The sequence below is a fragment of the Triturus cristatus genome, chromosome 7, assembly GCF_964204655.1.
Source record: "Triturus cristatus chromosome 7, aTriCri1.1, whole genome shotgun sequence".
NCBI lineage: Eukaryota > Metazoa > Chordata > Amphibia > Caudata > Salamandridae > Triturus > Triturus cristatus.
This window is the reverse complement of record NC_140590.1, coordinates 55,222,456-55,239,379: the sequence shown is the minus strand read 5'-3', so window position 1 is coordinate 55,239,379 and position 16,924 is coordinate 55,222,456. Positions and strand designations below refer to the sequence as shown.

At 50.8% G+C, this 16,924-nt stretch overlaps 1 protein-coding gene across 7 annotated transcripts in view; it reads left to right on the top strand.

Moving 5' to 3' along the window:
- The window catches only part of ARHGEF1 (Rho guanine nucleotide exchange factor 1), an 891,302-nt gene that overhangs the window by 361,759 nt on the left and 512,619 nt on the right, over positions 1-16,924 (top strand). For all 7 annotated transcript variants that reach the window (XM_085615602.1, XM_085615600.1, XM_085615604.1 and 4 more), the window contains exons 5-6: positions 13,252-13,350; positions 13,633-13,675. In XM_085615602.1, the coding sequence (XP_085471728.1) occupies positions 13,252-13,350; positions 13,633-13,675 (142 nt within the window). The remainder of the gene's footprint in view (positions 1-13,251; positions 13,351-13,632; positions 13,676-16,924) is intronic.

Sequence of the window (16,924 nt, the reverse complement as noted above, 5' to 3'; positions counted from 1 at the left end):
ATACAGGAACCCTACATACAAATGCATCACAGCAAGGTCATACTTCGCACAAATCCGAAGTTTCTGCCCAAAGTCATTTCCCCCTTCCACCTCAATCAATCAGTGGAATTACCTGTCTTCTTCTCGCAACACCAATCTGTTGCAGAAAGGGCCTTACACACACTTGATGTAAAAAGGGCGTTACTATACTACATACAAAGAACGCAACCCTTCAGGAAGACTAAACAATTGTTCGTTTCCTTCTCTCCACCACATAAAGGCAACCCCATTTCAAAATCAGGGATAGCTAGGTGGATTGTAAAATGCATACAAATTTGCTATCAAAAGGCAAAGAGAACATTATCTGTTCCCCCTAAAGCCCACTCTACAAGAAAGTTAGGGGCTTCTATGGCTTTTCTAGGGAATATACCCTTAGATGACATCTGCAAGGCAGCCACATGGTCTACACCGCACACCTTCACAAAACACTACTATGTAGATGTGCATTCCAAGCAGCAAGCTAGGGTGGGCCAGGCTGTACTAAAGACACTTTTTCAAACAGCTGCAACGGATACCGGTGGTCGCCGCTAAGGTTGGGTACTGCTATATAATCTATGCTAAGTGTACAATCTGCAGCTCATATGCCTCGAACGGAATATGCTACTTACCAGTATGCATCTGTTCTTGGCATGTAGAGCTGCAGAGTTGTACACGCCCACCCGCCTCCCCGGCTACCTGTATCCGTTCCAGTACATCTTATTTAGATACAACACATGGGTTTCTCACTGTTATTACTACGCTCCATCATTTCCCTGTTGGCGAAAAACAATCTGAGGATGGAGCCGAAGCCCATGCGCAGTACGGACCGAAGGAGGAGTCACCAAACTCGTGACTTCCAAAGACTGTCCAAGAAGAAAAACAAACTGCAAACATCCGGGCCCAACACCAGATGGCGACCTATGCTAAGTGTACAACTCTGCAGCTCTACATGCCAAGAACAGATGCATACTGGTAAGTAGCATATTCCTTCCTTGGTGGTCGTGGACTGAAGACCATCTTCGCTGCTTTTTTGCGACCCCGTGTCAGAGGGCTGTTCGCTTCGTAAGGCATATTTTTCCAATTTGTTCTGTTGCGTCGTGCGTTGGCCTCTCCCTCCCATGATGAGTGTGTGGTGTCTCTCTTAATGCCGTCTCTAGGTAGGTGGTAGTCACCGCTGCCTGACTGCGTGAACAGCGCCACGCAGGGCCTTTCGGTTTTCCCCCTGCCTATAGCTGATGGGGTTTGGGGTCCATGGTGTACCTTGACCACCCGGTCTTTGTGGCCGCCTGTTAGGGTGCAGCTTTTGTGCGTACCTTACCGACCACTCAGACTGTGCTTTTACCTTATGGCTCTGGGTGCAGCCGTCGCACACTCGAGAGTTCTTATTGTCTCAACATGAAGGTTTGAGCCTCCCCGGTGTATGGTGGACTTTATAAATCGGGCCGACGTGATTCAGGCCTCGCTGGTAATTATACTGTGCTCGGGTGGTTACAGAAAGTCTCCCGTGTCCAACTGTGCCTTGCCGCTAGTCAGGCTTCTCATGTCTCCTCTGGTGCCCTGGTTTCAGGGCCAAGTCTGTGCCCCACAACGCCACCCTTTCTCTCCCATTGCTGGCGCTTCGTGCATATATACTGTGCGTCCCCGCTGTTGCAGGCTTCCCGCTGTTCCCGGTCTTGATTTACCGGCACAGCGCTGACTGCGTTCGCGCCAGTGCCTCTCTCCCACCGCAGCTCCTCTGAGCTCCGGTCGGATCTCGATCTATTCACCACCGCCGCGTCTCTCTATGCACCCTCCTGTGCGATCTTTCACCGGAGCGCTTCTGCCCTCGATCGGTAGTCCATTGTTTCCGTGCACAGTATCGGAGATGACGCGGCACTAGGACCTCAGCGAACAGCCACTCATCAGTGCTTCCGTTGCCAGGTCCTGGCTCAGGATTATCGTGCAGGCCGCGGACTTTCCACACAGTGTTTCTCCCCTCTGGTTTTTCATTGCTCGCTGAGACCAGCAGTGATTATTACTGCAGCATTCCGGCACCCATTCCTGGTGTCGAATAACGACATGCAGGTGGATTTTTATCAGGATTAATAGGGAGGGACTCTAGCGGCCATCTTCGTAGGCTGCTAGCCACACCCCCCAGTTGCTTTTTCTTTTTTTTTTTTCTTTTTTTTTTTTTGAAACCGTTTATTGCAGTTTATAGAAGTTACAGGTATGGGCCTACAACCACACGGCCGGCCGCTAGAGCATCAAAAGCATATTACATACATACAGCAAAAAGCTTTCTCAGCGGTGCACAGTAGGAAGACAGGAGTGATCAATGGTGCAGGCCTCACAGCTCCATGCCCACAGTACGGTTCCATTTTCTTAACGCAAAACAACGTAAACAAACCACAACCGCAAGGCAACCCTCGATCCAACGTGACAACACGTGCTCCATAAGTGGGGGATCCAAACCAGCAGCAAAATTCTGAAGAGGGGGACGGGAGTAGATCAGGGACTGGGGGACCGCGCGCCCGCGGCCAAGGGAGGGGCGCCATCTAGGGAGACGGAGCCGGCGAGGCCGCCGGTAGCAGCGGCGGCTCACAAATACCCCCGCGGTAGGCGTTCCAGGGGCCCCAGAGTTTCATCCACGCCCCAGGCTTACCCCTCGCCACATACACCACCTTTTCACGAAACATACACCAATCCATATGCTCTTTCCAGGCCGACACCGCAGGGGGCCTCTGGGATCCCCACAATTGGGCAATATCATGCTTGGCTATCATGTATCCCAGAGTCACCCACCGCGCCTGCGGGACCGAGTAGTCATTTGGTTCCCAGACATTCAGCAAGCATCTCCTCGCTTCAGGCAGCAGCGCGACACGCGTAACCATTCGTAGAACCTCATGCACACCACGCCAGAATCGCTCCACCTTCGGGCACTCCCACAGTATATGCATGAAAGTCGCCAACGCACCACAGCCACGCTTACACAGTCCGTCACCAGCAAAACCCATACGCAGAAGCCTTGGCCCCGTCACGTAAACCCGGTGAAGGATCTTGAGCTGGACGAAACGAAGGCGAGCCGGGATGGCCACCTCTTTCGGAGAGGCCACCGCGGAAATCCAATCCTCGTCGTCCAGCTCCAGCCCGTCGGCAACCCAGGCCTCGCGGAGACTAGTCAGCAGGCACGATCTATCGTTGATCAGTTTTTTGTATATGAGGGAGATCGTGCTGTCCGGTACATGGCCATCCAGCACTCTGTCCTCCAGGGGGGAAGACTCCGGAATGGATGCGACGTCCGGGAAGACGGAGCCCAGCGCATGGCGGACTTGTAGGTACCGAAAGTACTCACTGCCCTGCAGCTGAAACTCCGCCTGCAGCGTCTCAAAAGTTTTGAATCCCCCCCTCGTCCAGAGATCTCCCACCGTGCTGATTCCGATCGTGTCCCACTTCTCGAAGCCCTTCGACGTCCACAGGGAGCCCAACCTCTCAGATGCATACAGCGGAGACGCTCGGGTCAAACGGTCCTTCCACCCCATAGCTGCATTAGCCGCGCGCCAGACACGCACCATGACACGCGTCGGTCCCGTCAAACGGGAGTCGGGCGCGCCAGAGTAGAGCGCTCGATTATAATCGCCACCGGGCAGAAGCGTCCTGTCCATCTCAAATGCCGGGTTCAAGGCGGGCCCGTAAAGGCCATGATTAATTGCAGCTAGTTGGGAGGCCCAGTAATACCGTTTGATGTCCGGGAGGGCGACCCCTCCATCATACCACGGGAGCGTCAATTTAGCCAGAGCAATACGCGGCCTCCCGTCCCAGAACAGGCGCCGCTGGAGGCCCTCCACCTCACGAAAGTAGCGTGCCGGGACCAGGTCCATGGTATTCTGGAGGGCGTAGAGGAAGCGCGGCAGGGACATCATTTTAAATAAGGCCGCTCGGCCGAGCGGCGAGAGCGGCAGACACCGCCAGCGCACCACGTCCTCCCTCAGACGCTGGAGGGGGGGCAGCAAGTTCCGCTCATAGCGGGCCTCCGGGTCAAGAGTGATATATATACCCAGGTACCGGAAACCCTGGGAGGCAATCTGGATCGGACAGTCCCGTGGCAAGACCGGGGCCTCCCCGGAGAGCACATAGACACAGGATTTCGCCCAGTTGATGACCAGGCCTGAGTTGCGACCGAAGGAGCGCAAAACATCAACCAGGACGATCAGTGACTTGCGCGGGGAGGCGAGATACAAAAGGATATCGTCAGCATAGAGGGACACGCGGTCCTCATGCTCGGGGGTCCAGCGGAGACCACGGATAGAAGGGTGCCACCGCAACCACTCCGCCAGGGGCTCCATGGCCAGGGCGAACAGGAGAGGCGACAGGGGACAACCCTGTCGCGTGCCCCGCCCCAGCGCAAATGGGGCAGATACGCGCCCATTCACCACCACCTGCGCCAACGGGCCCGAATATAGCAATTTGACCCAGCTGACGAAACCCGGGCCGAACCCAAACTTCGCCAGCATCGCCCAAATATATGGCCATTCGAGCGTATCAAACGCCATGGTGGCGTCCAAGGACGCCAAGATGGCCGGCTCCCGCACAAATGGGACACGCGCGAGCACCCCGTGTAAGCGCCGCAGATTAAGCGCCGTGTTGCGGTGTGGTATAAAGCCCGATTGGTCTTGGTGGACCAAATCGCCCACCACGCCAACCAACCGGTTGGCCAACACCTTGGCGAGGATTTTGGGCTCCGCGTTCAGAAGCGAAATTGGCCTATAGGATGTGACCCGCTCACGGGGCTTCCCCTCCTTATGGATCACCACAATTGTAGCCAGACGCTGGTCCGGCGGGAGGGAGCCCTGCGAGTGGGCCGCAAGGAACATCGCGCGCAGGTGGGGCGCCAACACATCCGGGCGTAGCTTGTATAGCTCAATGGGAATACCATTGGGGCCCATGGCCTTGCCGGATGCAACCGAGCGAATAGCCGAGGCAATTTCGTCCGAGGTGGGCGGGCCATCCAGCGAATCCCTGTCCTCCACCGTAAGGGAGGGCAGTGCGATGTCCCGAAGCAAGGCATGGGAATCTTCCTCTGAGCAGGGAGAAACCGGGGAGTAGACTTCGCGGAAATAATCCGCGAAGCAGGAGACAATGGCTTCCGGCTCAGTGACGCACACACCATCCACGCTCTCAATCAGAGGCACCACGCGGCTCGCTCTTTCCCTCTTGTCCAACCACGCAATCAATTTGCCAGCCTTGTCACCCACATCATACAATCGCCCCTGCTGCTCTCTACTGGGGCCCCTGGCCGCCTCCGTGACGAGGGCCCGATAGGCCGCCTGCTTTAAGTGCAAAGCATGCAACTTGGCGTCTGTTACCCCGCTCCCCAGGTCACCCTCCAGTTCTGCAATCTCGGCCTCAACCCGGGTCACCTCCTCCCGCTCGCGCCGCCGGGCATTGGAAATAAAGGAGAGGGCCTCCCCTCTAAGAACCACCTTGAAAGCCTCCCACAGGGAGATGGCAGACGGGACCGACCCCACATTCTCATCGAAATAGCGCTGTAAGGATTTGATCAAGTCGGCACGAATGGTGGGGTCGCGCAAATACCATGCATTGATCGGGGCCACCCTGCCATCCCCCCTCGGGAAGACATCGAAATGCAACAACAATGGGGAGTGGTCTGAGATACCCCGTGCCAAATGGCGCACCTCCCCCACCCTCCCTGCCTGGGCCGCCGGGACAAGGATGTAATCAAGCCGCGAGAGGCTACCATGGGCCCCCGAGTGGAAGGTGTACTGTTGCAATACGGGATGCTTTAAGCGCCAGCAATCTACCAGGCCCAGCGTGTCTAAAAGGCCGGGCAGCCACGCCTGTGCCCGGGGGAGGTCCCTAGGGGGATGGCGATCCATAGACCCAGAGGCAACCGCGTTAAAGTCCCCTCCAACCACCAACAGGCCACCCGGAAGGTCCAGAAGGAGGCGCCCCAGGTCCGCAAATGTAGTGGCTTGTAACCCAGGCGGGACGTACACTGATATAAAGATAAACACTCTACCCTCCATTCGCCCCACCAGAACAGTGTAGCGTCCCCTCTCATCGTGGCGCACCTCGTCAATCTCAAACGGGAGCGAGTTCTTGACCATGATACCCACCCCCCGCGAGCCCGAAGTGAAGCCGGAGTGGGCCGCCAAACGATATCCCCGCCTATTCATTGCATGAAAGGTGTTACCTATAAGGTGTGTCTCCTGCAGGAAGACAACATCTGGAGAAATACGTTTTAAATACTGCAGGACCACACCACGCTTAATCCTATCCCCCAGGCCGTTAACATTCCATGACAACACAATCAAATCCCTACCCCCCATCATACGTCAAAACAATCGGTCGCCCCCCACCGAGCATCTTAAAAACAACAAAACAGTTGCGGGTTTGCCTTGCGGTGCTAACAAACAACACACCCCCCCACCCCCCGGTCCCAACAGAACTCCCCCCTCCCTGCACCCCTGCATGAGCCCAGACAGCCCCCCCAAAGTGCAGTGTGCCTGTCGCCCCATAGCTAAGTACTAACTAGTCCCCCCGAGGAGGAGGGAAGCCCCCAGCAGACCCCACCCGACCTCCATGGGAGGGGAACATACGAAAGCAATATATGGTAAAGGAACAATATCCAGAGCAAGGCCTATACAGTCACCCCTCAATTCTGATCCGGCGGGCCCTCCCCGCCAGCCGCGCCCCCCCCACCCCGATCTCCAGGCAAAGTATCTAACCAGTCCCCAGCCGCCTCGGGCCGGTCGAAGAAGTGCGTACGGCCATCCACCTCCACCCTCAGCTTAGCCGGAAAGAGCATTGAGTACTTGAGGTTTAGGTCCCTTAGGCGACGTTTAATACCAAGAAAGCTCTGTCGCTGCTTCTGGACCGCCGGAGTAAAGTCTGGGTAGAAGTGTACATCCATGTTATCCAGCCTGACCGGTCCCTGTTGCCTGGAGGTCTGGAGGATGGCGTCTCTGTCCCGGAAATTAAAAATCCGGGCAATAATAGGCCGCGGCGGTGCACCGGTCTTAGGGCGGCCCCCAGGGACCCGGTGGGCACGCTCCACCGCAAAAAGCTTACTCAGCCCCCGGGGCTGGAGATGGGTCAGGATCAGTTCTTCCACGAAGAGATCTGCCGCCTCCGCCTCTCGGCCCTCCGGCACACCAATAATGCGAACATTGTTCCTCCGGGCCCGACCCTCGGAATCCTCCAGTCGCCGGTCCATCAGGGCGCTCGCCTGGCCAAGCCGGCGCACCTCCTTCTGGAGGGCCACCACGTCCGTAGTGAGGCTCGTTGTGGTGTGGGCCAGGGAGTCAACTCGGTCGTTCGTTTTTGACAAGTCTGCCCTCACAAGGCCCACATCCACCAGGACCGAGTCAATTTTTTGCGCCAAGGTATCGAAACGCTGGTCCACTGAGGCCTTCATCTCTGCGATGGCGCCCATGACGTCCCGGAGGGTCAGATCCACCGGTTGGGCAGGCGCCTCCGTCGGGCCCCCCAGGGATGACCGCGATGTCTCCGGAGAACCCTTCTGGAGCGTGTAGCGATCCATACTATTGGCCTGGTGCGCCGTGCCACGGCGGGTTGTCTTCATCTTCGCCCGGTCGCCATCTTGTTTGGTGGACATGCTGGCCCTTCCACCGTCGTGCCAAGATCTCCAAACGGACCGCCACACCAAATCACGGGTATCAGGGGGGGGGGCGGGGGCGACCACCGGGCCGCGGGTCAACCCACCGCCGGCGGGTCAGCCGGGCACCTGGACAAGGCAACACCACCGCACCCCGCTCCGCAGCCCGACCCCGCCTGAGGCAAGGAGGGCGCAAAAGCGAAAGTGAAAGTGCGGGGTACGCGAGTCGCCCAGCCCCGCTCGCCGCTGTTATTCACTTCGTCCCCGGATCGCCCCACTACTCCAATCCGGGGGGCCGGCGAGGAGAAGGCCGCAACCTTCAATCGATGCTCCCACCGGTGTTCGGGGTCCGATTCGAGCCCAAAAAACGGGTGGCGCCTCAGCTCGGGTTCACCGACACAGTCCCCTCAACAAGGACAGGATATCGCCAGGATTAATTCAGGAGGTCGCGGAGGTCCTCGGGAGCCTCGCACCTACGCGGCCATCTTGGTTGCGCGCTAGGCTCCTCCTCCCCCGGTTGCTTTTTCAACATGTTTTTGTGACTCTTTAGTCATATTGTTTGCTACTTGAACCTTGAAGAATATGCCAATTTAGTTCTGCCCGAAGCGTAACACCAAGATCCCATGGTGTGATCAGCATCAGGTCTGCAAATTCTGCCACCCTTTAGGCTATATGGAGTCAAATTGCTCAGCCTGCTTCTATTGGAGGGAGCATCGCTGGGACCCCTATAGGATGCAGTGCTGAGGCCCCACTGACATGTCAACCGCACTCCGCTCTGAGAAGGCAGGAGATGACGATCAGGGCAAGGGCCCATTCAGCATTCCAGCAGCCCAAAAGCAAAGAACCGAGATCGCCCCTCTGAAAGCTCCAACACTGAGGAACAACCAAGCAGTCCACACAAAAACACATTGGTTCTGCTCAGGGATCACAGCCAGAGCACCCATTCCATAGCCAGCACCTTAGTATTGACCCTGAAATTATTCTCAGCCAGGCGTCCTGCACTGCTCTCCAGGGAGTCGGACGTTGATCCAAAGACTTGACCTAAGAGGCATTGGCCTTGGGATTATACCTCCGGCACTGAGGCTGCTCTGTGCCAAAAGACCCCCTTTGCCCCAGAGAAGCTTGATCTATGGTTTCCGAGTTTTCGCATCAGCAGTTACTGGCTCAACCCGGAGTCCAAAAACAGCCACCTTCTAAACCCAAATTGACTTTGAAGTTGACTCTGAGGAACATTTGATCACATAGTTTGATGCAAAATGAACCCTCACGAGCCGAGTTCCCATTGCTGGATGAATGCAGACTATACAATAAATACGTACGCCCCTCTTCGGGTAACTTTCTTCAACTGGAGGTGCAGATACCACAGGCAGCACTATGGAGAAAGATATAGCTTACCTCTGAAGACAGAATCTCAGAGGGAATGGAGTTCTGTCACATTCCCAGAAAGAGTAGGTATCCGGCCATTAGCCCTATGCTTCAATCTCTTCTGCACACTTCCCAACCTCCATCAAGACACCATACATCCCTAACCACCTCAGTCAACACACACCACAGATATCCCATACAGACTCTGCCCAGGGGAGCCAGTATGACACTTAGGACCCTTACCTTGAACCTACACCACCTAGAGATGGGGATAACCTGTGAGGGAGCTGCACTGTGGGGAGATCCACAAGGTGACCGCTTTATCCTTTCAAAGCTTCACCTCCTACTATAAAACAAAAGGCAGCTGACTATGGATGATGAAAGAGGAGGAGGAGTTCCTTGAAGAAATGCTCTGAAAGATGGAGAGGGCTTTGCAGTTTCTACCACTACAATGATGAAATGTGCCAGTTGCAGCTTTGGGAAACCCATCCAGCCCCAAAAAACACCAAAGATCGAAAAGAGTTTATCCAAAAAGAGCATTACTGAACTGTTACTTGTTCGTTAGGCACAGTTGTTTATGGCTGGGGGAGGTAGACAAAGGCCTCAGAAAATATCTGCATTCTCACAGTATTTCCTCCTACAATAACATTGTTTAGTTTCCTTGCATGTTCTCAGTAAACAGTGCTGCAAATCTCTGAAGTGACCTCTGATCCCCTAGAAGGTGGCAGGACATTATGGTTCTTGTGCTCACCTTCAGCTTAATGTGCACATGTCATATTGGCACTGTCAAGAATTGCGCTCTTAACGATACAGTGCTGACTGCACTGTGCTCTTTGTTCAGTGTACGCTCTACGTGCTAAACTCTGTTGGGTTTCTAGACTTGCACCTCCATTATCAAATGTTTCAGCTCGACTACTGTATTCCATAGAGGGTCGGTACTCAAGTAGCGATACTTGCCATGTAATAAGTAGTATTACTGAATTAAGGCTTTAGTCCCCAGCACAACTTCAGTTACTCGTCAGATAGCTAACCAGTGACTACATGAAAAGAACCAATAGGCACCCTCGTATTTTATCGTCACTTTCGGCTCATCCCTGTCTGTTACCTTGGGTTTCTCCACAGAGTGTAGTAGGAGGTTTCCAAATAGAGTAATGAGTCCGATCCGGTGCTCCTTGAGTTCCTTGTGTATTTTTTTGTACATTTGCCTCTTGTAGAGTTGAACATGACCATAGTGTTTGCTGTTCCTCTAACCCCTGGTATGCCACAAACTTAAACTATATGTATATATTTTCTATTAAGCCGAATATCTGGGTACTGCTGCTTGCATTTCCAGAAGATAAGATGCCCAGAAATCAGATGATGAGACAACACCCTTTTTGACCCTTTACTCTTCGTTCAGACCCTCTGATTGTCCTCCCAGTCACTTCTCTAAGTTCTCTTCCATACTCGGTCATCCTGCCGGAAGGAAGTCGCTGGGCCATCATAGTGTGTTTCTCACTCTTTGCCTTTTCAAGTTCTTAGTTCCTAATGACCGCTCAGTGTGTGTTGGAGACTTCATTTTATTAATAAGAAAGAGCACAGTTTTTATTAGAAATGTTTTATATATCATTGATGACAGTGCACAGATGAACAAGGATGGAAGTTTAATATTGATTAGACAAAATGAAATTTGTGTGTGATTGTTGAGTGGTTTTGGGTTATGATCGGCGGCAATAAACCATTTGTCTAAGGCTAGAGAATCGTACAGACATTTGCATCAGGGTGGGGATGGGAGCAGTAAGCGTGGGCTGCGAATACGTCGGATGTAGGCCTGTGTGAATCCAGGTTCGTGCCTTAGGCCTCATCCCCCTTCAGCGCCCGTCAGTCCCTGCAGACCTGACTCCTAGTATAGGATTCGTTGACCTCTGAGACAGAGGGTCCATCTGTTCAGGCTGCACAAACCCCAACTCCTCCGTGTGTTTTCATCATCGGCATGAAGAGCACACACATACTCAGCAATGGTGTGGCCCTGGGGAAGGCTAAAATGACACAATATGTGTACTCCTATTCGGAGGTACTTTTGCTGATACTTGGGTAAAATCTTCAGTTGCGCCCGTCACCTGCAGTACGCTGCGTTGTGATTTTTGAATCAACATCCTTGTGAGTCATTTGAGAAGGAATAGTGGTCAGCACCCATATTTCAAGCTTGTTGAGGACGTTTTTTCCTTCTAACCACCATATGGTTGACCTCTTTCCTATCTAGCTGTTACTTGCACCTTTGAGGTCTCAGTCCTTCGTTGTGTCATGTGGGGTGTCATCGGCTACTCCCTGTATCGACCGATGCTTAATGTACAAATGTGGCCCTCATTACTTCAGATTAGGCAGCCCTGATGTTCTGCACTAATATATGCTGATAACACCCAGGGCCCTGCGTCCCTTGGCAATCCTAGGGCCTGACACCCAGAACTGTATGAGCTGTAGCATTGTGAAATTGAGTGATGATAAAACTGAACTTACTAGTAAGTTGTAGCAGCAAGATTCACTGTGACCTTCATCACCAGATGTCCCTGCAGTACCTGTGTTCAATGTAAATGCCTTGAAGTTGTGTTGCCAAAAATAAGACCTGAAGGTTCTTCCCGCTTCCATCTTTTCAGGAAGGCGTTTCCCTTGATTTCAAAAGAACTGGTTGCATATGTCACACCTGTGTGCCTACTGCCAATAATTGGCTGTAGCTTGACCTTACAACTGTTGCTGTGAACAAATTGCAATATGCTGAAAACCCTGTGGTCAGGAAAGCAGCAAGGCTAAAATAAGTAGATTTTATGTATCTGAGGCAATAAGAAGGCTGCATTAGCTCCCCAATAAGCAAAGGGTGCAGTTTAAAACTCTGCTGATGTATATGTTTTTATGGGTTCGATAATCATGCCTCAGAGGCGACTATCCAAGTATGAGACGTTCACCTTGTCCACTCTAGCTCAGTACTTCTCAGATCGACATTTGTGGTGGCTGCTTTCTGTATTTTAGTGGTGTCCAACTTTAGAACAACCTTCTTTTGACTACTCAAGCCTGAAATATCGATTTGCTTTTAGGAAAGCACTTAAGACTATACTATTGCTAAACTACGTTTGGCCACTATGGTGCCTTTACATCCGAGATGCCGCAGTGTTTGTGTTTGATTTATAAGCAATAAAATAAGTATAATAATACAGTGCATGTTCGTATATGATAGAGGCAATGTGCAAAACTATTGTTATAGGACAGAAGCCTTTTAATTTTTGTACACACTATATCTTATTGCAAAAACACAGCCCACTCTTTACTCCTAAGTCCGTACTCTACCCTTTACTTCTTGGTGATTGGGCGGCATGGTTAAACAGTTCTTTTACGAAGGAAGGTACTCTTTGATTCTGCATATGAGACTTGCTGTGGTCCAGTAGAAAGAACTGGTAATCACAGCCACATCATTTATTTTGCTTGATGAGCACAACCTTAGATGTACCAATGTCATTCAACACTAGCCACCAAGCAGGATCAGGAGTTGGTCTTTTACTCGTGTGTGCTTCTTTTTCTGCAGAGGATTTAATATCTTGGCAAAGGTATGTGAGGGGTAAATCCAGCATTCATTGTGTCAGTGTCCGATGGAGTGATGTCTGGTAACCTCCTTTGTGCTTTCTCCTGTTGGCATGCCATTCTTCTTGCTGTATGCTCATTCCACTGAATGCCCTGCCTGTTCCCTATGTAGCCATTCCATCTCATTCAATAAAGCCTTTGAGTGCCAATTTTGTGGCCTATCCCTGGGAGCAGCAGAGCCCCAGTGATAGCATTCTTACCCTGTGTGCTTGAAATATTTCATTTGCATTCTCTTCTGTGGGTGCTTTTTCCCATCTTCATGCTGTTTGGTCTCTGCCTTTGAGCCTCTACCACCCACCCCTACATTATATTTTATGACCCATGCAGCTCAGGGATGGGTAAGCATAAACCTGTGAACTTATTTTGATGCTGGTTAATATTTAGAGATGAGAGCTGCATTCTCAGAGTACCTCAGTCTCACGTCTATCCTTACTAAAGCATATTGTGAACAGGAGCACACAGTTTGTTGATGTCAAACACTGATTGTACAGACCTATGCTGTGGACTCGAAGTGAGTGTGGAAGGCATGACGTGGACTGAAGCGTGGACCAGAAGGCTTTGTCATGCATTCAGTCTGAGCAGTACTGCTGCATCACAGCTTTGAAGTGGTCATTAACAGTCTGTCTTTTGTTTCCACCTCACAGCTTTGCTACCTGCATGCATCCATGATCCGGGACCTCAGTGCCAAAGAGGGGAAGAAGCAATTTGTGGACTTTTTCCATACTTTCCTGGACAAAGGAGCAGTAAGTATTCCAGAGCGAGGCTTTCACTCCCTCATTGCGTAAGCAGCCTGGTCTTACAAGCGACATACAAAGCAACAGACTGTGCCTCCTAGGAAGCAGATGATCTCTGTCTGGCTGTCACCTAGCCGCAGTCCGCTGCACCCAGCTGAAATTCTTCCTTTCACTCTTCTACCTTGTCCTGATGCTCTGTTTTAGGTCATTCACATCCAGTCCAGCTTACGGCTGCTCTTCCTCGTGTAACCCTTCTACTTTGCCACTGATTTTTGTTTTTCTGTCCGTCAGGTACTTCGCATCCCTATCCCATCGGGGTTCTCGTTTGATGTGGGTAAGACGTTTCTCTTTTTTGCTGCGCATGCTGTGATGGAAATGAAGAGTAGGGTCAAGTCACACTGTTCCCCTGACCATGTTAATATTCTCTCTTGTCATCACTTGAAGCACTTGTTGGTTTAATTTAAGTGATCTCCTTGTTATGCCCTGCGTTTCTCAGATGTGCACAAGCAAGCGCTTCAGGTTAGAACCCGGCCATTCATTGTAGACGAATTTATCAACATCTTGCATTTTATTTTTTTTAAAGAAAGTGGCTGTGAATGTTTGAAATACATGCTCGTGGAAATCAAAAACACTAAAACTAGCAAAATTGTAAACAAAGTAAAATAATTTTAATTCTGTTTTATATTTAGCCTCCTATCCTGTGCTTTTAACCGATTTAATTTGCCCGCATACCTGCACTGTAAAAACTGACGAATTATTCATTTTGCACATTGCTTTAATTGCACGCCGCGCTTCTGGATTTCCACTGGTGCCGAGAGGTGCCGCCATTTTGGTTAGTTGGCGGTCTAGCTCTCTCGCACCAGACCTTATTTACATGCACACTTCCCGGGCTCGGAGTCTAATGGGGTAGGACTGCTCGGAGACAAATCTCTGCTCCTATTGTATGTGTGTGAATTATTTTATCGTTTTGCTGCTCATTCTGTTTTATATTTAGCCTCCTATACTGTGCTTTTAACCGATTTAATTTGCCCGCATACCCGCACTGTAAAAACTGATGAATTATTCATTTTGCACATTGCTTTCATTGCACGCCGCGCTTCCGGATTTCCGCTGGTGCCGAGAGGTGCCGCCATTTTGGTTAGTTGGCAGTCTAGCTCTCTCGCACCAGACCTTATTTATATGCACGCATCCCGGGAGCGCAGCGGACGAGCGCAGCGGGCGCGCCGAAGGCAAGCCCGTCAGTGCCCTGGAGGCGCCCAGGGCCAGATATGCTGCCCACGGAACTGCCGGACAGTGTGGGAGGTATTCGGCGGCCTCTTTGCAGGCTCTGGCTCCCACCCACAGCTGTCAGGCGGAACGTTGGGATGTGAGTAAGATCGATAAGTATACTTGCCACACCTGTGGGTTAGTACTGAAATTAGGCCTGGCATATGAAAAGGGGATTGTTATGGGTCGGGAACAGCCACCGACAGGCCTGATCAGGGCAGCCTCCATTAATGCTCGGTCCCTTAGAAAACACTATGCGGAAGTGTTTGATCTGCTGGAAGGACACTCTCTTGATTTATTATTTTTGACAGAGACTTGGCTTGATTCCTCTTTCGATCCTATAGTTACCTTAGCCATACCCCCGGGATATAAAATCACTCGGGTAGATCGGAAGGTTGGAAGAGGTGGGGGGAGTGGCGGTTATATACAAAGATATATGGAACCTGCATAGGACAGTGGCTTCATCCTGGATTAGCTGTGAAGCTTTCGGCTTTAGTATTCAGATGTCTGCACACTTCACTCTTGAAGGGTCATTGATTTATAGATCTCCAGGACCGGCAGGGTAGTTTCTCCAAGATTTGGGGGATGCTATAGCATCCAGGGCGATCCGATTCTCTAACCTTCTGATCCTTGGGGACTTAAATATACATCTGGATAGTAAGGATACACAGGATGTGCTGGATGGGTTGTTGCTTGCTCAGCTTAAGCAACATCTTAGCCTCCCTACACACCAGGCCGGACATGTACTTGATCCTATTTGTTCTAATTTTCCGATCTTAGAGGTGGAGACCTGTCCGGTGACTTGGTCAGATCATTTCATAACATACTTTTCTTGGGGGGTAGCCAGGACTGAACCCTCCGTACCCCCAAGCCATAATTCTTTGTTTGGGAAAATTGATCCTGCTGCGCTTAGCACAGCCCTGGTAGCCTCTATGCCTATATTAGTTGGAGATCTTAACGCTCAGGTGGCAGAACTCTCCAGTTGGGTCTCGACAGCAGTGGCAAGGGTGACTTCCGCTTGGCCGAACAGGTTGACGAGAAAATCTCCTTCTAAACCTTGGTTCAATGCCCTGTTAAAGGGATTGAAACATGACTTCAAGGTCCTGGAACGGTCATGGAGAAAGGGTGGATATGGTCTGGAGGATAAGAGGAAGCTCAGGGACAAGCAGAAGGCCGATTATGCTTCAATTAAACTGGCTAAAGGGTTATTCTACTCAACCCGTATCGAAGCAGCAAATGACAACACCAGGGCACTATACACCATTGTTCAGAGCTTCATGGCTCCTGTGGCGCAAGCTAGTGTAATAACAAATTGGTGGGAGAGGCACACTCTGGTTTATTGAAAAATCAACAATACTTTATCTTAGTTTCAATTTTAGTTTATGCGTGCTGCAGAGGAGACAAATAACAGTCAGAAATGCCTAAGTATGCACAACAATTTCAGGGTCAATATACGCACTGTTGCTGCTGGTGAAAATACCTATAAAAAGTTTTTTCGTTTAAAGATGAATGAACTTGTCCTTATTTAACAGTATCTGGACTTTGGAGGTCGTTGAATATTTAAACAGTTGACAAAACTCTGCTTTGAATACGTTTCAATTTTATTCATTGAGTATCCAACGGATTCATCTTGTAATTCCAATTTCAAACATAATAATATTTGCAGTGTTATTTATCTATTTGCCCAATGCATTTCGAGCCAAACGGCTCTTCTTCAGGGGCTCAGTCTCTACAAAATAAAGAGAGGTATATATACTTTACATTGATGTAAATGCGTCACTTTTGCCAATACAATTTTGTTTAACATTAGAGTAAGTGGGTAAAACTGTTACTGTGGGTGCACAGAAAAAAGTAAACAAAGTTAATCCTCCACCGAATCGTGACTTTGTAAGAACAAAACAATGTGTTGTGACCCGTGAGAGAAATTCAGTAAATGTAATAGAAAGAGAAAGAATATAGCGCATGGTTGAAAATGATGGTACCTTAATTTTGAGTTTAAAGACTCGATGAATTGGAGGTTGCGCGTTCTGAAAGATAAAGTTATATCTTAATAAGATGGGTGAAGCCTTTAGAGGGCCTCAGTTAAACTCCGGGAAAATCTGTCGGAACGGTCCTTACCAGGTTCGAGCCTGAAAGTGTTCTAATCCGATGTCTGTTATATAGACAGCGCGAGAAAACGGGAAGTGCTTCGAGGAGTCTTCGTCGTTAACTGATCTAAAGTGAGAGGCACGTTAATAAGCATCTGGTTTACTAACGTTAGTGTGGAAATCTCGCAATGACTCGGGGTTTCGAAAAAGGTAAAAACTGACGAGGGTTT